Source organism: Eutrigla gurnardus (genome assembly GCF_963514095.1).
Source record: "Eutrigla gurnardus genome assembly, chromosome: 3".
NCBI lineage: Eukaryota > Metazoa > Chordata > Actinopteri > Perciformes > Triglidae > Eutrigla > Eutrigla gurnardus.
This window is the reverse complement of record NC_139917.1, coordinates 18,365,252-18,387,137: the sequence shown is the minus strand read 5'-3', so window position 1 is coordinate 18,387,137 and position 21,886 is coordinate 18,365,252. Positions and strand designations below refer to the sequence as shown.

The window sequence follows — 21,886 nt, the reverse complement described above, 5'->3', positions numbered from 1 at the left end:
TAGTGTCGCTCAGAGTAGCCCAGTAAAACTAGCGATGCTAGACAAAACCAAATGGACATCTTTCTTTAAGTGGTCGTGTTGGTTCGACTCTACTGATGTATCATCCTATTATAGATCTTCAATTGCTCTAACTTCTATAGTGTCTCAAAATTAATTATTTAGATTTTGGTTTGAAAGTAACATGCAATACATAATGCAATAATAATGTTTGGGAAAATGTACAGATACAATCGCTAAAGCTGTTGTGCATATATTACTTTCAAAACTGTCTAAAGTTTATTTTGTATTTAAGCAAACATAATCTTTTCAAAATTCTTGTAATTTCATATTTCTTTGCTGTAAATGCTACATCCAAATCTAGGAATGTAAATCTTCATATTTCCAGTAATGCCCTGTAATATAAAACAGAGAAAAAAGGAAAGCCAATTTTCCGTGGCTAAAGATAAAGGAATGATGTATTTCTTGACAGTTTACTCTTTGCTTTTTGGAAACTGTCATAAACTTCAGTGCTAGTGATTCATTAACTAAACTGTATGTTCTACTGTTCTGATATAACTTATCCACTTATGGCAGAAGAGACTTTAATGGCACAAAACCACAACAGCAGAAAATGCTCTATAATCAGTTAACTACCAGCTGCATGGGTAATTTTATCCTGGAGGCATTTAACACCAATGATGCTGAATTTTAATTTGAGATTATTTTTTTTGTTGTTGCTTGACATGCAGATTGAACAACTCATTTGAGCTCCACAGCCTAGAATCAAAATCTAAAAAAGGTCGAGGGATGACTGCGATGCAGATACAACGCTATCTCTCCTGGCTTCTCAATGCTCAAACTGGAAACGTTGCACCAGCTGGGATGCAACGTCAATTTGTAAAAATAAAAAAAAAGTCCCCTAATATACGACCACACAAGCGTATACAAACGTTACGAAGAAAAGCTACCTGTTCAGAATATTATAGCTGGATGTTCATGTCCCTTTTGTGTAGCAGAAGATCTGTCAGCTTGCAGAAAAACACTGGTTACACTAAGGATAACAACAAATGTCTCCCGTGCTGTTGTGTTGCTCTCTCCTCGTCTACATATGGGTGATAATATTGGGCCTTTAAGTTTGTTTCCCAGTGCCTCAGCGAATGTGTTGAGGAGCTGAGCTAAAGAGTGCTGAGGCAGTGAGTTAGCTTAGCCGACCCTTGGGCCTTTAAAGCTGCTGAGCACAGCACAGCACTTTGCACGCACACACACGCACACACACACGCATACACGCGGCCCTGATAGCACATAAAAAGTTTTCAACCCCTGAAAACACTCGTGTATGCACAGCTCCATCTCAGCTGAGTAATTTAACAAGACTTATATCAACGTCTCAAGGATGTGAAATATGCAATCGACAGACAACCAATTGTACAGGAAGAAAAGTGTTCCATAAAGTTCACGCTGGTGCCTGGTTTATTGGCTCTTTTAAGATCAGTGAAACTCATAGCCAATGGGAGTGCTGGAACACAGACGGCATATTAATTCATCGCTATTCGTTAGGACCTCCGCATGTGCTAAAGATGGTAATCTTAAGTAATTTGTTAGTGCTGCATCGGCGCTTTGACTTTTTAGAGAGCTACTTGACAGCAGCGTTAGCCCCTGGGCTCCCGTCTCGGAAAAAAAAAAAGGATGCTCCAATTTGCAATTCATACACATTGGGGGAAATGTTTAATTCCATGGCCGTTATTCAACTCAGTTCATTAATTAAAGAAAAAACGCTACCATTCTCTCCTCTGCTTTCCCGCCATCTTTTTGATGAGCTTTCTTCAGGAGTAATTGAGTCCGTTAATTAGACAGAATTAGGCTCTAATTATTCCAAAGGCCCAGTGCCGGGGGAGAGAAGGAACCAAATGTGCCATATTTCACCGCCTCGCCACTCCAGCAGCTTTCACTGAATCCCCTTTAACTCTCTTTGATGTCCTCTACACCGCCGGTTTCACAGGAAATGGATTAGATATCAGGCCTCTTAATTCTGCCGCTCTGCTCAACAGGAGAGCTCTTTTGACATTTGTGCTCACTTCTGCCTGATTTCAAGCCTGTGCTGCAGTAAATGCATTTCATTACAATGGGGTGTTTTATTTTCTCCAGCTCAGTCTTCATGTTATATTAAAGGAGACGGGCATCCGTCTTGTTTATGTCCTCCCTCAGCCTCTCAGTCAGTGGCAGTCCTTTGCTATATCACATTTTTATGGCCTTACCTTTAAGCGGCTCTTTGTCACACAGAGCCTTGGATTTAAAGATACTGAATTAATCCTGTGCACCAATATTCAAAAGATAAGCCATCTATGTGCATTGAATATCACTGCTGCTGCAAGAAAACCTCTGTAACTCTGCTTAACAAATAATTTCAAGCTCTTTTTTTTAATTCTGTATTCTGAAAGAATGGTGTCGTGTCTGTGCAAATACAATCACACCCACACAACTGCTGTAGCCTTATATACATGTAACTTATTTTGAAAGTTGACATCTGTTTTAGCAGAATGATTGTTTTCGATTAAATTGTGAAAATCACACAGACAAAATCTAAGTTGGCTTATTATGTAACTGCAGCATGTGTAAACATCTGCAAATCAGTCCGGAAAACTTGAAACGTGTTCACACAAGCCTTGTAGTCAGTCAACCTCTATTGCTCCAATGTAAATATTGATTTTCAACATCATAAATGGAAAGGTACTAGAAAAACGAAACATTGCAGTCTCCGATCACTGTCCTCCCTCCTCCCTTCCTCCTGTGTTAATCTAAGCAATGCTTTATTCAAGGTGTAATATCGTCTCTACCCATTCAGAGGGCGGACATTAACAATGCGGCACTTTAACACCAAAACAACCAGGACAAAAACACACACACACACTCGCACAGGAGTAGCCCCGTACTCAGCTGCTCTGCCAGAGTCTCTCATGCAGATGTTGATTTGGACAGACCACCCTGAAGCACAGGGGCGTACAGTGCTACAAGTCACACTGTCGCCAAACCTGCCATGATGGATCGGCCCGTTCTCATGCCAACTACAACGAGTGAGAGATGGCTCGCTCCCATTGGTCCAACTCCAAGCATTAATGGTTGTTCCCAGATTGTAGCATAAAAAGGCCCTTTAGCTGCTCTCATAAATATGGTAAAGAGGTAAAAAATACATAAATAAATACTGATCCATAAAAGGAGTTATGAAGGTTTGCACACACATGAGCTCAGAATATAACCACCGGTGATGTTGTAAGGAGGGAGACTACAATAATAGTAGTAGTTGATGGTAAAATAAAATACATTGTTGTATATTGAGAACTCAAGTTTTCTGATTCAAAAATGATACAATCCTTCCTCAAGAGTCAAAAGATCACAGGGAGGCTTGTATATCAGTCTTTTATAGTGCTTTGATCCAAGCTTTCCCTTTTGTTCAAGGGTAAAACTGTCGCCCAGTATGAAAACAGCCATAAACCAAGCATTGTTCAGAGGTATTTTCCTCTATTTTCTGATGCCAGATGCTGCATGTTATATGAAATGCCCCCATCGTATTTTACACGGTGACAGCGCCATAGCTTACTCTAAGGGGACTGGGGTTAGTTTATCCTCAACCGGTGTATTACTCTTTGAATGTCTCTAAGTTAAACTGCTGGTGACAGCTTATCAGTCAATGTAATGCACAATGCCTCTATGTGTGCGGAGCAGGGGAGTAATTCAATATTCCTATATGATTCAAGGCAAAAAGAGGGAAAAAGAGATTTATGTCTCCAACAGTGGCAAGGGACATTAATGTTGGCGGCGTCTGAACTTCCAGCGAGAAAAATCTACCCCAGACATCAGTCTTCCATTTGTAATTTATTCTAATATTAAATTGTGTTTACCGGTAAAGACAAATGGAGAGCTCAAATGCAAATCTGGGGGCGATCAGGGATGGGAAAATAAGGGCGGTAAATAATATTAATATTTTTACTTTTGTTTTGCTTTGTGCTTTCAGGACTTTCAGACAGAACATAGTTACTCTTTTCTCTGGGAAGTTGTCTGTTGTTATTCCACTCTGTTTGTCCAGTGTGTTCATTTGGTATTCTCTTTGTTTTTGCACCTCTGCGAGGCCACACTCACTTCACACAAGTGACCCAATCTCTTCTTTAACCATGAAATCCCTCTACCATGACCCCTGGCCTGCAACTAAGTCCTTCCCCTAACACCAGCTGGATAATAAACAGTGAGTTTCATGGAACACGTTACTGTGGAGCTGTGTGTCCGTCTGCTGGTGCATGCCTGCACAACTTCACATTTCTCTGCATGCATTGTCTTGGTTCTGCTGCATGTAATCCGATTCAAAACTTTGCATGTGCATCCACCCAAAACTGACTGCAGACTGAAATAGCACATGGAGGCTGATCGCACATGCCGACACACAGTACACCAGACTTCTCCATCACTTCCAAACGTGAATTTTTGACTTTTTTTTTTATCCGTGGCACCTCAAAGTTTACGAGCTGGGTCAAGAGTGTTCGTCTCATTGGACTGACCTTTTCCCCTCTCACGATTTCCGACTGAGGGGTGAAGCGATAAGAATGGGCTGCACTCATTTGGAAAGCTGCACCTGTTCCAAAACATGTAGAACATAAAATCCTGATTATCTATTTTTGCATGCAACTTATGTACAATAGGAAGAGTAGTGCAGAACTACACCAAGCATAGGATTTTTTTAACATGAAGTTTTAGGTTTTCATTTACGATTGTTTACTGATGATATTTTTATGTTTCGGTTTAAATCGTTTAGAATTAAATGAATAGAAAGTAATGTACATATATTATTGATTTCATATCTCCACCTTCAATTGGACACATGAAAAGGTTTATCCATTGAAGTTTAGCCCTTTTAATTGGAAATATGATGGCTTATTAGACTGATGACTGAATAAGTCACTGATGAAGGGTCATATTTTGTTGTATTTCTTACTTGATGATAACCCATCAGGTCTGCAGTTACTGAGTGGCTAAAGGATAAGCCTGGTGATCTTCTCTATTTTTCTTATTGTCAACAAATCCCATAAAAGACAAAAACCACCAATGAATTTACTACCAACAAGTACTGTCCATGTGTCCAAGGCTTGTTATATATCTCTTCCTTTATACCATAGAACTCCATTGTTGTTAAAACATGACATTTTCCTTCATTGTGGTGAACATGGGCAGTCAATCCCACATACACTCAATGGAGCACCAACTTTGTATTAATCTGCGACTGACAATAAACCCCCAGCAAATGCACAATTAGCTAGTTTATTTATTTGCTAAGAACTACGATGCCCAGCTGTTTTAAGATCTTAATCTTTTCAAATATATTTGTGAACCATTTTCAAAGATCCAATACTATAAATGAGCTTGGAACTGATTGCCACATTCAGGTATTCAAGGATGCTAACTAGTTGTTGGTATTGGTCTTTTCATGGCATGAGTTTATGATACAAAAGTTATTAACAACATCCTTAGCCATTAACCCAAAAGTTAGTCTATTCCTTTAAATGAGGACTTACTGATCATAAATCAAATTTTAATATTAATGATTAATAATATCATTCATTCGTTTTATTGAAAGGCAGCACACAAAACCCACTCAGTGAGTATACAGGTGTTTGTAAGCACAACAACACAATCCGTGTGGTTCCTCTCAGCAGCTGATGAAACACGGCCATCCTCCAACTTGTGGAGTTAGTGATGAACTCCACATAATCCGATTAGCTGGCTTCCCTTATCTAAACATCTACAAGTGTTACTGACTAAACTAATGCCACCTAATAGCCTGAGAAAAAAACACCCGGGCTCATGGTCTTTTAAGTGTCCGTTGTCCATTTACAGCCCATTTAAAATAATCGTAGTTAATACACATTGTTTGCAAAGGACTTTTTGGAGAGCATGCCTGGAAGGAAAGCAGATACTCTCTTAATCCAGCTGCCACAGGAGCATCATTAATTCCCTTAATGAACCTGTAACCTGAGAAAAGTTAACCTGTGAACTCGTCATCCTGAACACACATTTTGCGGTGAATCACAAAAACCAGGCTTATCTCACATTCGTAAGGAACTGGCAGTGGAGCAGCTTTGTTTTCCGGGGGGATATGAGCGCGGTGCGGTCACGGACATTAGTGAAGGCATTAGCAGAGTGGTGCAGCCAGGCCTCTTCCTGCCACGCAGGGTTACGGTGTCACGCCTTGAGCTCTGATTGAGTTACAGTCCAGAGAGAGAAGGTCACGGTGCCTCTCCAACGGCTGCCACTCACATTTGCTCCGACTCCAGAGGTACAAACACTCTCATATGTGGAAATTGCACACGGACCTTATAGTCCCTCAAGGAAACCTGAGGTCGTTTGAAACTGTGGTGTGTGTAGGTTGTTTGTTTTGGGGTGTTTTACAGTTGTGTCGTGTTAGAAGAGAGATGAGTTAGAGAATATGGCAGGTTTTCAAACCTCAATACATGTTGGATGCTGGCTAAAACAGATTATGTAGTCTTCTGGTAGGCTCCTTTGAGTAGATAGCATGATTTAAGGAAGTGTGTACCAAACACTAAAAAAAAGAAAACCTTTTGAATAACAAACATTTACTATCTGTAGCTAGCTCCTTCTCAAAGGGAAGCAGCTGTAGTCAGCTTAACAACAGTTACAAGTAATTCCAACAGTGAACAATGAAATTACAATTTTCACCCAAACTTCTCAAATTCCAGTGTACTCTTTAAACAATATTAAACCCTCATAGTAAAATTAAAATATCAATCATGGCAGGTTTTGTTTGTTTATATCCATTTACACTCATTAATGAACCGCTACATCTATGTAACATAACAAAATGACCTAATTCAGGCTATTAAATTATGTAACTACAAAGTTAGCAGCTGTGATATAATGTGTTAACTCTCCCAAATTGGAACAACTAGAGGTTTTTCTGTTCTTCCTATTCTGGTGACTTTGTGTGAGTGGTTCTTATAGCTTCAGTTTGTGGCTCATGCCGTTGTTCCGGTGGCCTATTATTGCCAAACCCCAATATGTCCCATTGGACCCAAAGCCCATTCATTCAACAGTTCGGTTATCATGAAAAATAATTAAAATACAAACTCTCCGTGTTACAAACAGAAGCACATAATTATTCTGCAAAATTACATCATAGGCCTTCCTGGTCTTGATATTTATTTTCCTACCATGGCGGAGTCATACTGTTGGCCTACACTGATATTCTTGCCCTAAACTTAACCAATCTCACTCCTCATGCCTAACTAACGCACGTCCAACCCTACCAACAAAGGCAAGGACTAATAAGAGGCAGAATAGGGTGGGTCAAGAATATCTGATGGTGTTATTCTGCACAATAAATAATCGTGCTTCTGTTTGTTGCATGAAGAGTGTATAATTTTAGAAATAGCCTTCAGATCAATGGGCATTTGTTTCAAGGATAATGGGCTGTGAGACAAATGGTCTTTCGGCCCAATGGGACTTTATTTGGACTATTGGGGTTCCAGAATCATTTGGCTAATATTGAAACTGTAGCCATATTCAACAAAGTTTGCCCACATTGTTCTTGAACATCTTCCCTAGTCATGCTTTGGCTGAAATATGTGTTTGGAGACTGCATAAATATGGACTTAGTCTCTGTGACATCCTCTAAAGGTTTCTGAAGAGCCGTTGTGAAGTGTAAAGTGGGTGACTCCGGCTGTCACCATATTGGCGGTGATGACAGCCTAATTTGTGGCTAATCCAAAAGTAGTCAAGGAGGTGGATCGTCGGTGGGGCTGAGGAGGCCCGGGAGACCCAGAGAAGCAGACAGCTAGCAGCTAGCGCCCTGAGACAGCACCCACCTGTCACTCAAAGCAGCAAAACCCTCAAGTTTCTCTAATTTAAGCCTTAATATAAATTAAGCCTTAATATAAATTAAGCCCATGAGTTTTTTTGTTTTTTTTACAATAGGCTCTCAGTTAAATCAGGTTAAACTAAATCCAAGTTGAGTTACAAACAAGAAAACTAGAAACTTTGCAGAGCCATCTTTTAAGCCCACAGGCAGGAAATGTTTGATTTTTGAGTTTCTAGGTGAAGCATCACTTGAATAACAATGTTGTTAATGTTAGAATGTATTTTACATTGCTCAACATAATTAGACAAAATTAACATTTCAGGAATGTGGCTTATTTTGTACTGTATATATTCCTAGTAGGTAATTCAGAAAACAAATTTTTTTTGCATAGAAACCCTTGCATTATATCTGTGGTTGTATTGAAGATTTTCAAAAAGCCACCAGTGGGTCAGGCCCAGTTAAGCTCTGTGTGCATTAATACTGATGTCTGTCGGGAGCAAAGGCAGAAGTAGCATGACCATAAGGGTATTTTTCACCCATGACAACGCAGTGTGTCCCTTGTTTCAACCATAATCCGGAAACATCCCATGAATAATTGTTTCTAATGCCAGTAAGTATTTTTGATGGAGGTGAAAAATGTATTGACATTTGGTTTTAAGGACTCATTAGTAGGTTGGGAGTGTTCAGCAAACAAGACAGTCAAACAAATAAAGCACAAAACATCTGCACCCACAGAAAGGAAGCATGCAAATTCTCACACTTGCGTAGCTGTACCTGCGTCTGAACACACACACACACACACACACACACGATCAGATGATTGAGTTCTCTTCCCTTAATAAACCACTGATTCAGCATAAGTATAACCATTGATTGGTGACTTAATTCCCAATTCAAATTATCATCCTGGGTCCCTATCCAAGGTTGACATGAGCCTTGAGCTTTGGTACGACTAAATTATACTCTGCTCCCTGCTAGCCACCCCCATTCTCTCTCTCTCTCTCTCTCTCTCTCACACACACACACACACACACACACATACTCCCAGATCCCCCATCTTTCTCCCCTGTATACCTCTCTCTCAGTGCAGCCCAGGTGCTGATACAAGCAGAAATCCTCCACGCCCCATCGCTCCCAGAACACATACGCACTTACAGACACACACAAGCACACACACCAAGTAAGCACACACACAAATACACTCACACACACACACACCTCCTTTCAATTCACCTCTTCAGAAAAGCCGAGGGGAGGCAGCATTCGTCTCCTCTCTATTTGCTGTGTTAGCATGGACGCGATATGAAACACAGGAACACTGTAGTTTTTCTGTTGAGGGAAGATGTTGCTGCATCCTGGCTCGTGTGCGTGTGTGTGTGTGTGTGTGTGTGCGTGTGTGTGCGTGGTGGGAGTGAGAAAATAAGAGATTATCGCTGTGATGCATTGGTGGCTGTAGTCTTAGTCACCCAAGGTTGTGGCCCTTCTCTCTCAATGAGGATGTAGTGGCCAATAACACCGCTTTGTCAGTCCAATGACAGAGAGAGTTGAAGGAGACAGAGGAGAAAAGACAAGTAGAGGAAGAGTGAAAAGTAGTAAACAAGAGAAAGCAGGCAAAAGAGGATGAGGAGGAGTGGATTGAGTCTGCTATTGTCTCTGCTTCATCAATATCCTCTTATATAAATGTCAGCTGTACCATTTCCCTCATCAGTGTTTCACCACCCCACTGGCTTTATCCTCTGGTACAAGGGGAGGGACATCACTCTCTCTCGTCTCTCTTTATCGTTTTTCTCCCTCCCTACTCCCTAAATCGCTTTACTCTTTTCCCCCTTTTTCCCCCTGTTTTCTCTCCACCATGTTCCCTTCCATCCTTTCTCTCTCTCTCCCTCCCCATGTGCCGTCTCCCTTTATCATTCTTTATCTCTCCTTCGCTCCCTCCCTCCTGTCTCTTTGCCTCTCATGGCGATGCGTCACTAGCCTGCCCCCATGAAACAAGTCAATTTTCTGCCAGCTCGGCGGATGAATAAATCTCCCTGGCTCTGCTCAGAGCGATGGGGATATTTATCTAAGTGGAGTGTGTCCTCCTCGGCTCAACGCCACCGACTTCTCGTCTAAGCCCCCCCACCCATTTTCCCTTTCCCTTTTTTTTTTTTTTCAACAGGAGGAGATGGAGAAAGCAAAATGAGGGATGTGTGAGGTAAAAGAGGCAAATGAAAGCACGAGAGAAGGAGGTGAAAGTAGGTGATGAGAGGACAGAAACAAAGAAATCACGGTGAGGAGAGAGAGGGGGCGAGAATTAGGAGGTGAGAAATATGAAAAAGGTGGATGGGGGGGGGGGGGGGGGGAATAAAGGAGCTACCTCGAACAAAGCCTATAAAGCAGCAGCGCAGCGGAGAAGTGAGGCAGGGGCATTAGTCGAGCCTGCTCGGGTTTAAACGGCAGGAACAGGCACAGATCTGGATGAATGGCAGCGCTCTTCCTTCAGGCCACACTCATCTGTTGGGGAGAAAGAGGGAGAAGCCGGTTATTGGGCTCGCCTGGGAAAATACTGCACGACGAGACGCAGAAGAGAACACAGAAAAGAGAAGGAGAAAAAAGGATGTGAGATTCATAATCATGATTGATAGATGAGGACGGATCTTTCCCTACATAATAATTAAGAAAAAAAAGAGCATGGGTGCGTGGCAGGCAGCAGCAGTAGAAAGCAGATGCTGCATTGCACTGATTAGCAGGATAATCAGCACAAGGTGAATTTGTCTGGGCTCGACTCATACCTCTTTAATTTTTAATGCAATGTTGTATTTTGCAGTGTAACAAGTCTGAAGATTTAAAAACCGTTGGGCAACAGCAGGGGTATTTGCAGGAAGGTGGTGGTGGTGGGGGTGGGGGGGGCATGCTAGCTACATGCCACAGCATTAAAGCAAAGTAAATAGCTGTTGTGTCTCATTACCATTCATTTTTAAAGGGGACTGTTAGTATAATGAATGCCTGTGCTATCTTCTCCGGGTCCTCCTCCTCCTTCAATATTAAGAAGAGTAATACTATCTTTCACGCTAGATAAAGTGCAAGCAAATATTTCCTTTGCAATTAAAATGGTCAATTTTGCTTATGCACAACGGGCACCATATAACACCAAGTTTTGGACTTAATTACCCACAATAACAGTGTGATATATTGGTTATACGCTTCTTTGCTGGGAGAGCGTGATACAAAACAAGACGCTTTTAATAAACTCATAAAGACAAGCCCAGGCCCTGTGGAGCATATAATGTGTTAGTGTGGGAGTGTGCAATCTTTAATTTGTTTACACAAAAAAAAATGAGCACCTGCATCTCCAGTCACACACACAAAAAAGTGACAAAAAGGGATTTTGATTGTGAAAAAAAAGGGATCTCAGCTCTGCATGTTGCAAGTGAAAGTCTTTTTTTATATATATATTTTAGTGTCTCTCCGAAACAAACCACTTTGAATTCTTGTGTAACCAACCAACACGGACATGTTTTTCAATTATATCAGGGTTAAAGGTTGAGAACCTGCCTCACCCTTCTTGCCCGAAGGTTTTCCGTTGTTTATGTTCATTCTCATGGTTATTACCATCAACACTTTCATGTAGGATGCCATTAAATACTTTATAGATCGATTGTCATACGAGTGCTGATTCGGTCGAATCTATATGCTGAACTAAGCTGCCACTTTCACTTCGTTTTTTTTTATTTTAGAAAGACTATAATTATGTTTCCCCTTAATTGTTTAAATGGTCACAGCAACGTTGTGTCTTTTGCCAGAAGCGATTTCTCAGTTCTCCACAGATCTCAACATGAACCATTTGTAGTGGAACTACTTTCAACCAAAGAAATAGTCCCTTGTTTAGTTGATCCAGAGTAACAGAGACACCGTTTCTTGAAATAAAAATTGCAGATTGGATTTTTTCCATGATGTGATCATCACAATTATATTTATTTGGCTCTAAAAATGGATCTGAAAACCTGAGCAAATAAATACCAATCTATCTGTGTGGCTGTGTGCCCAAGTGAGAAAATATGGGGGGGGTTCTTTTGGTCATTTGGGTGAACTAACCCTTTAATTTTTTACACATTAAAATGAAATTAAATGATTTATTATCACACAGACGCAAGCAGGCAGCACATATGTTTCCGGCACATTTTGAATGGTACATGTTGAAGAGGGCGCTATATGTTGCCACGTGTGATATTTATGTTGTCACTGCATTAGCATGATGAATGCAGACACTTTTCATTAGAGACAAATGAAAGCTATTCTGACACAATTATGGCAAAAACAATAACAGCGCAGTGTGAGCCACTCCATGATTGATAATACTGCAGGGGGGGATTCAGTGGTGTTGGGCTTAACCAGGCTTTCCCTGAGGGGTTTTCCCTTGGCATTAGTCAGACAAATCCCTTTGTCAACCTCTCCCCTTGCCATTTTTATTCATAAGCATTTGGCCCTAAGAAAGACATCAAACCAAGAATACAACGAGAGGTCAATATCGTCTTTGCGCAATGTTAACCTCTGCATTGATGAAGCTAATTCACATTTCCTCAGTCCAGCCTACGGGGGTTCAGGAGAGGGGGAGGAGGAGCAGAGGGCGGCAGTAGGGTGTGTGTGTGTGTGAGTCTATAAATGCATGAGTTTGTGTGTGTGTGCTTGTGCCTCTCTGTGTGTCAGCAGCCACTTTGTAGTGAGTCTTCCTCTTGACCCGGGCCCCTCCACATGGGGTTTGTATTGATAGCGTTTGCTGAAAGGAGGGGAAAGTGAATGTTGTCCGAGCTCATTGGAATGACAATGGGAGCATATGGTTGTGTGCGTGTTGGGGTATGGTCATGGCAGCCACCATATTCCTCTGTGCAGGGTTGCCAGGTGCTTCATGAACGGACCCACAGAGAGTCGAAAAATCATACACAAACGCAACAGACTGGCTCGTGGCTTTTCTGCCCACTGGGGGGTGATCTCTGTCACTCTCTCTTTTTTGCTGCTTCGTCCTCTTCTATCTCTGATCAAATCATGCAACAAACCATCGCGACGTAAACCCTTAAACACTGAAGAAACGCTGTCAAGCAGAGTCCCCATTCATTATCTGTTTATCCTCCTAATCGGAGCCTCCTTCTTTGAACACTGTAAAAAACCCCACAGAGAACAAGAGAATAAAGATAACCTGATGTAGTAGCATCCCCTCCCACACAAAGCCACTTCTTCTGTCATGAATAGTCAGCTCCACCCTAATGACTATTCAATACAGTCCGCAGGCTGCAGATGAACGGCCAATCCACAGCAGCATCTGCTGTGGGCCTAACTCGCCAGACGCCAGCCTTGTAAGAGGGCCATTGCAGGCTAATTGAAAGACAGAGGCCATCTCTCAAAGACAATGTTTGTGTGTGTGTGCGTGTGTGTGTGTGTGTGTGCTGGAAGGGGAGACCTGACAGAAAGAAGAGTGAGAGACAGAAAAGAAACTAATTGACAAAGGATGGAGAGAATGAAGAAATGGGAGTGAGGAGGAGAACGGAAGACATTCCTCTCCTCACAGGGAAAACAGCTGACCTGTAGGCATTTGTTCCCATGCGGCCATATTGGAAAACCCCCGATGGGCATTGAATTAACACAAGCCGAACCCGCTTCATGTAATTAGAATGGCCTGGTGGTCTTATCTTATTTTAAGTACATGTTTGAATTATATAAGCTGCGATGTGGTTAAAAAAACAAGACACTAGGCATACCGGGCTTATAGTCCTACAGTAAGTGATTGAGCTCGAGCTGATGAGGTATCTTGGATGGATCGCTGTTTAGAAATGTTGAGCAGGTAACTGCAGCCTGCAGGAGGTGGTAAGTAATACGTATTAAAAACCAGGTTGATCTATAAATTTACATGTGAGTAATCAACGGATATGCAGCTGGTGTTTATCCTTCTGAATGTGACAAATTAGATTTTCTGTTGTTTTTCACCTCAAGGTCTCTCCATCCTCTTTGCATCAACAACAAGAACAACAACAAAAAAGCATCCACAAACGAAAAACTAAAGGATTGCTGTCATAATTCTCCCCAGTTCTCCTCTGGCAGTTTTTATTACTAAAGGCGCTGAATAATTTTTTTCCACCCTGGCCATCCCAAATAACACAATCCTTCAGCATCACTGCTTACTGTGTTTTATGGTGAAGTGTAGATGAGAAAGGAAGAACATTGAAATGAAGCACTATGTAGTGCTGCGCTGTGACATTCATAGTGCAGAGGAGGGATTCATCAGCAGCCTGTGAATATAGAGAAGCATGGAAAGCGTGCGGAGGCGACTCCTGCACAGATTGTGAAAGGATGAGTAAAAAAAACAAGGTTGTGTTAATGGTCAAAAAGCATGGCACGGACTCAGAACCGATGGCCAGATATGTGCCATTTTCAAAGTGTGCCTTCTGTAAATTAGGAATTGCTTATGTTCAGGCTGTGCCAACAACAAGTGTACGGGCCCCAAACCACACCAGTATGATCAGAAGGCGTGCAGCCAGTCTGTTACTGGCTGCCTGCAGAGGAGCGTGAGAGGAGCAACTGCTCGACCAGGTAAGACACCGTAAACATCTCTCATGGGATTCAGCTTTGGGGTTTATAGGGAGAAAATATAATGTTGGCACCTTTTTAGCATTAAAACATTGGTGTGAAGCTATTTATTGAGTGAAGGGCTCTTTATAACGTCCATAGCAGTGAGAATAATTAGTATTACTTCAGCCAGAGACCCATGAAAAGGTTCCTTTACAGAGAGAGTAACTCTCTATTATACACTCCCCATGGGGTAACTTCAGCTACTTCTTGTATTTCCTGGGAGACGGTGCACCTGTTTTTGCTTTTCCTCGCATGGGGATCATGTCATGACATGTTAATTTATTGACTGTTGTGTTTTTATGTTTCTTTTTCCAGGATAGGGTGTTTGAAGCACTGGACGCAGTGAGTCAAACCTTTTATTTATTTATTTATTTTTAACTATCAAACCTCATGATATTCCTTTTTAGTATGGAGTGGAGGTGATCCTCCATTTTTAAAGCATTAGTTCACCCAAATAAAAAGGAAAGTACATTCACTCAAGTAGTAAATATAATTTTGAGGCACTTGAGCTTTCTATTCCCTTCTACCTCCTTCATTAAATTTCAGGGAAGCATTGTGGAGTAAATGAAACATTCTGACTTCTACATGTATTTGACAGATGTAGTTTTTATAAAACCATCACATGATTAGATTAGAAAACATGAACTTGTATAAAGATACCCCAAAAAATGGTTGAAATAAAAAATGTTCAAATGGTTCTCCCATTTTAATGCAGTACTGGGTAGCCTATGTTTAATACTTCAAGTACAATTTGTTAAATAATATATACATTTTTAATAATATTTTAAATTTTAGACTGTATTGCATTAAGCCAATGATCTGACCATTTTTTTAGTATAAATATTTCTTTATCAAATTACTCCAGCATTAAAAGGGAGATATATTTGCCAATGTATCTAAACCACACGTCTATGTTTAAGCTAATTGAAGCAAAGAGTTATGTTTGGCCTCTAATTAAGCCAGTGAAGCAGTGGCCACAAGTTACAATTATAAGATGATGATAAATGCTCAAACCTGTATAACAATAACACAAGAGGTGTAATTATCCATCGAGCTAACGTGAGCCACCAGAAGCTACTGGTCATACCAGACCAAGTGAGGCTGTAGCAGCAAACCCCCTGAGAGTATTAAATTGAGCAAGGTGGTGTTTTATAGCTTATGAGATCAACTTTTCATTTGTAAGATTGATGTAATTTCTTCTTTAAAAAAAAAATCACATACCTGTAGTCTCTCTTTAAAGATTTTTTTTTTTTAATTCCTGCTGGGTCGCCATTATTTTTTCATTACTGTATATATTGTTTGAATTCTAAAACCATGTAATTACGGTCTTGAGTCAATAAAAAATCGGGGGTCTGAATCTGAAGTCTCCGAGGTGAATATTTGGGCACATAAAACCACGATTGCGTGGCCAAAGACCACCAGAGGTAAATGAGAGTATTTATTATGATTTGGTTGAACTAATCCTTTAACGAGACCCTTGTGAAAGTCACAGCAAAGAGACCCCGACCCTGGAGGAAACAGCTTCCTGAGCGGCACAGTGCGGCATCCCAGTGATAATGGTGCTGCTTATGATCCTCTGTTCCGGCAGCGCTGGCACTGCACTGCGAGGCAGGAGAAGCCGGGCCGTCAGGGATTTGTCAGAGGCCTGTTATTACATCTCTGGTCACATAAAATATGGCAGCCTCTCCAGAGATCCCACTGTGAGATAAATCCACTCTCCTCCAACCAGACTGGCCCTCGCGATGAAACCATCCAATGGTGTGTACCTCAGCCAGTGACCTCTGGTAATGACATGTGATTTATACAGTACATGTTTTAAACCGAGACACACATCTGAGGCTATCTCCCCCCCCCCTCCTCTCTCTCTCTGTGTATCTATATCTGGTGTCATGTGCGATAACAGGGAGGCCTTTGGGAGAGGGGAGACATGACACCCATCTTTGGGGTCTCACAAAATGGCTACAATGTGGATAGTTTCCCCTGCAGCTGTCTAATCGCAGTCTGAGCCTGCAGTGAATGCTGTGTCTCCTCCTGCATGAGGTCACTCACACATATTGCAGGGTGGCACTTTAAGCTAACAGACCGCAGTGTGGAAGGCCTAAATCAACACCTGGTTGGAAATAAAAAGGGGGCTTGTGTTCTGTAAATACGTTTAAGTGGCAGATTACAGGAGTGTTGTGAAAATATTCTACTCTAACACTACTGGATCATGATTACCAGAGCTTTTTTGGAGGAGGAGGGTTTATTCCAAATCCAGCCGAAAACATCCACCACACTTTCCAGAGGAAAAAGCAAGAACTAGACACCGGAAGGCGTTAATATATATGAGTGAATATCAGAAAGAGTCATTTTTCCAGGCAGTCAGTGGACTGGTTTGGTGACCTCTGCCAGGGAACGTCCCCGGCACAGTCTAGTAGTTTAAGAGATTAAGTTCTGTGGCTAAAGGAGAGCTGAGAGGCCGGCCGTGTCAATGACCTTGGCAAGCCAGACACAAAGATGAAGACACACAACAACAAATATCTGTCTTTAATAAACAGGCACTGTTCCGCTGGCTGCGGCTGCTCCGCCGGCTCACTCGTTTGATGGGAAAAAAAGGAAATGTTACAGTTTACATTTTATGTTCCCACTATGGAACATCCCGTATGCTATTCATGGCATTTTATAGTTTGGTTATGTATCAAAATGTGTCAAGAGTAAAATAATATTATAATGTTAATGCTTCCTATTTTATTTTCTAATGCTGATGCGTGTACAAAACATATTGCCTGTTAGGTAGGCTACAGAGATTTAACACAATAATATAAGATGTATTTAATACATATAAGACTATTATTAATACATTTGTGTTTTTTCATACGGCTAAATTTTGTTTTACCCTAAGAATTGCTATTTTATGCATTAATGACATTATAAAGCATCTAAGTTTCTTAAAACTTCTTAAATTGCTCTGCCATATATAATTATCTTTGTTTAGAATTTTATTTTTATATTCAAACCCCTTTTTTTAAAAGGTTTTGTTAAAATAATTGGGAACCTAAACGAAACGTGTGGCATGTGTTCTGAGAAACGTCTTTAAAAAGTTGGTTATAATTCAACACAACATCCAAAGAACAGTTTACCTTTGAAACCAGATCTCACGTCTCCCCAGCAGCGAATAGAAACCGCCTTCATAACCTGATAAAGTTCAACTGGACACATAAGTTCAGAAGCCCTTCACAAACTGACAGCCAGCGATGTCTTTCTGAACACATGGACATTTGTTTTAATGTTTTATCTGTTGTTGTAACAGACATGTGATGTAGGGGGAAGCAAATATCTCCACTGAGACTCTGAACCTTGTGTGTAATGTTTCAGCTAAATTGCAGGTAGGAAGCTTTGTGACACCTCAGCCATGAACAGGACTTGGCTGATTAAATACAGCCATTTCATTTATCAAATAAAATACAACAGTAGCATAATAGGAAACATTTAATTAACTAGGCTAAATGCAAATATTACAATTCGATCATGTATTTATCCTACATCCTTATCTTCCTCTTCATCATCACATCACTACTCAGTTGATGTTTTTTTACATGAAGCTTATATTAAAGCATTCTGAACAGACATGATTAAGGTAAATACACACAGCATCTTACAAAGACAGCATAAACGACAACAATATAATTATAATGCAAAATAACAATAATACTATTGCACGTCTAGGCTTGATTTACCGTTTCCATTTCTGCAGTAACTATCGGCAATTGTTTTAAAATACCATGAAATGAAAAACCAGCATTTTCTCTCTTTTGATCGGCATTTAAATAGTTTTAGTTTTGATGGGGGGGAAAAAATAATCTAGGCCTATTTCTTCCTGCTGCGTAAATTCGTTTTCTTATGCAAATAGCCTGTCGCCAATTCCTCTGAGCGGCAACAAAATAAACTCATCATTGTCAAACCTGGAGGACGCGGGGAAATTTGAGAAGTGATGAAATATTTCTCGGATGATATGAAAAAAGGAGCCCTTTCGCCTGAGTTATGGCCCGGCTTTGGCGTTGCTGAGAGGGATGCATGCTGCTCCTTCTCTCCCGCCCCAGAGGAGGAATCATCAGAGCTGATATATGGCCCAGCTCTACATTACCTTTACAAAACAAAGGATCATCCACGCTTTCGGTCGAGGAAAATCCTTCTGACTATCTGCGACAACTCTGAGCGCGAGTCGACTTGCCTTTTTTTTTTCTTTTTTTTTTTTTTGGCAACATCCGATAATCCAAAATAAAAGCCTAGAAACTCCCGTTGAACTAAAAGCAAAGTTTTACGCATAAAAACGCTTAAATAGGCTACGGATTGTCATCTCTCCCCCCTCCTCCCAATCTTTCTCGCTCTTTCTCTTTCTCTGTTTCCCCTCATTTACCCCATATACCTATTCCGGTATCTCACCACACGACTAAATTAGACCGAAGATGATAAGAGCACAAAGCATTATAATAATTCCGCCGGGCTCCTCCTCCTTCCAGCCATGCGTCCTAATTAATGGGACACCCCCAGTCGCAAAAAGCCCCGCACTGGACTGCAACATAGTCAAAGAGTGAAAGGGAAGAGGGCGAAAGTGCCACTGGAGATAATTGATTACCTACCAATCAATGATAACTTGTTAGTAATCGTCAACTCTTTGGACCTCGCCATTTTCAGGGAGGCATCTCACTCCTGCGGACTTGCTGCTCCCGAGGATCGACACTTTGAAGACATCCCGTTTTGGAATAAGATTTTCTTTTCTTCGTTCTCTCCTCTGTATCTTTTTTTGTTTTTTTTTGTTGGGGTTTTTGTTGGTTTTTTTGGTAGTGTGTTTTTTTTTTTGTTGTTGTTTTTTTACCTCCCAACTGTTATGTGACTTCTTTCCCCCCCTCCTCGATAGCATCGCTCGCTTTAAACCGCGTTTTTATTTCAACGAAGTCCTTTTCACAAACTCTGCGCACAACCAATGATGACATCCAAAGAAGTGGCCAAATGTGATGCAGTGGAAAACAGGAGGCGAAGTCCGCTGGACCACTTGCCGCCTCCTGCCAACTCCAACAAGCCGCTCACCCCCTTCAGCATCGAGGATATCCTGAACAAACCGTCCGTGAAGCGAAGTTACACCATTTGCGGGACGGCTCATCTCATCTCGTCCTCCGAGAAGCACCGTCCGTCCAGCATCCCTCTGTCCAGCCGGGCTCTCCTCAACCAGACGTCCCCGCTCTGCGCGCTGGAGGAGCTGGCGAGCAAGACCTTCAAGGGGCTGGAAGTCAGTGTTTTACAGGCTGCAGAAGGTAAATCTTCATCCCAGAAGTGCAGTTCTAACACACCTTAAAGCGTTTTTCTGTGTTATTCAATAGCCTCCACCACACAGCAAATAGGCTAACAATTTAATTCCATTGTATTTTAAACCCTGTCATGCGATACACGTATTAAATACCTGTTTAATGGCATTTTCACCAATGCACATTTTCCTTTAAAGTGTCTTATGGAATAAAGGCGTGTTCATGTTCTGGTCTGCACAGGACCCAATAAACCATCACGGCTATTCTTTAATATTAGGGTCTCGTGTGCACGGTGCTCAATGTTTCTCAGTGGTGCCTGTGTAATATTCTTGTAATTACCTGTCCCCACGAGAGGGAACGCTTATAGGCTACTGTTTCACAAAGGGTCGCTTTCAGTGCCATTTTTTTCCTGGCGTTAAGGTCACTTTTACGCGCACGCTGCCGCGGTGCAGAAGACGCGCCGCACCTGCAGGATTTCATGATTTTCACACGGCCTCTGTCTCTCCTCACAGGCCGCGACGGGATGACCCTTTTTGGCACGAGAAGCACCCCGAAGAAGCGTCGGAAGTCGCGGACGGCGTTCACCAATCACCAAATCTACGAGCTGGAGAAGCGCTTCCTGTACCAGAAGTACCTGTCCCCGGCCGACCGGGACCAGATCGCGCAGCAGCTGGGCCTGACTAACGCGCAGGTCATCACGTGGTTTCAGAACCGGAGGGCCAAGCTAAAACGGGACCTGGAGGAGATGAAGGCCGACGTGGAGTCGGCCAAAGCCGTCGGCCAGGTCCCCTTGGACAAGCTCGCCAAGCTCGCGGACCTGGAGAAATGCGCCAATGGCACGCTGGGCCACCCGCGACCCGACTCCCCCGCGCGGGTCGGTCAGCAGGAGCTCGAGCTCGCCCAGAAACTGCGGAACTCGCCGCTGTCTCCGTTCTCAGACCACACAACTAGTAAAGAGTGCTCGGAGGACGAGGACGTGGAGATTGATGTGGATGACTGATGGCGCAGCGTGGCGCTCGAAGGTCGAGAAAAACACAAAAGACGATTTAAAAAAAAAAAAAAAACAACCTACCGAGGACTTGTAACTTACTGCTTATATTGTATACCATATCTCAGAACATGTACCAAAATGTAATGACTTTTATATCGGCGCAGATAGACCTATTCATAGTGAAGCATGAACACAGAACAAGAAATATGCAGTGGTATTTTACTATGTATTCATTCGCAAACTGTTACTTCTTGCAATCAAAGCAATATGGTCTATAATGACATGAGTAACTTATTATTTTTTTACACTATAGGCCAACACACACGCACGCACACACACACACACACACACACACACACACACACACACACACACACACACACACTTGCGCTATCGCTTTTCCTATAAGGCCTACCCTCACACAACACAATGAAAGTGCTCCCGTTTTTCATATTTTTTTGCATGTAAATGCATGATTTGATTTATGATCATTATCTATTTATTTTTACTTTATTTTGTATTTAATTGTTTTTAATTTTTTTTTTCCTGTGAGCCAAATCACCATTGAGTCACTTTGTCACTGCCGGCTCCCTCTTCTTCTTCCTCTTCTCCTGCTCCTCATCATCTGACCGGACCCTCCTGACTTCAGCTCACATTTGGCGTCCCGATGCTGCAGTGCATGGTGATGATGATGACGATGATGGTGATGATGATGATGATGATGTTGACCATGATGATCGGAAAGGCAAACTCGTAGTTATGCGTTTAATGGGAATGCTCACGCGAGGGCGTGAAACAAACATGAATATTGCGGTGATTTAGACAAGCTATAGGCTACTTTTTAGATTTATTGTTTGGATACAATAGATTTGCAGTTATAAATTTGTTATGTTTTGTACACCTGTAAGTGCCTTTCTCAAATCAGGACATTATTTGAAAAACCAATGCACAGACTGTAATGTATATAGGCTACTATGGGAATAAAATGGCTTTTCGGAATATATCTTTTATGTTGTATTTCTTGAATTAATATTGAGGTATTAATATTTATATTATTATTATTATGGATATAATAGTCCGGGCTTTTTTTTTCTTTATTGTTGGGACCAAATGAATCATTTTAGAAACACGCTTTCCTTGCCAAATCTGGGCGTGCAAGCCTATCAAAAGCGGCCT

The 21,886-nt window shown here is 41.6% G+C and overlaps 2 protein-coding genes across 2 annotated transcripts in view; both read left to right on the top strand.

Moving 5' to 3' along the window:
• Nucleotides 1–21,886, top strand: part of dpcd (deleted in primary ciliary dyskinesia homolog (mouse)) — a 183,095-nt gene that overhangs the window by 67,188 nt on the left and 94,021 nt on the right. The window lies entirely within an intron of this gene.
• On the top strand, nt 18,848–21,707 carry lbx1b (ladybird homeobox 1b). Its single transcript, XM_084004876.1, has 2 exons — nt 18,848–19,728; nt 20,232–21,707. The coding sequence occupies exons 1-2, from the start codon at nt 19,401–19,403 to the stop codon at nt 20,717–20,719; spliced, it is 816 nt and encodes a 271-aa protein (XP_083861002.1). The 5' UTR covers nt 18,848–19,400; the 3' UTR covers nt 20,720–21,707.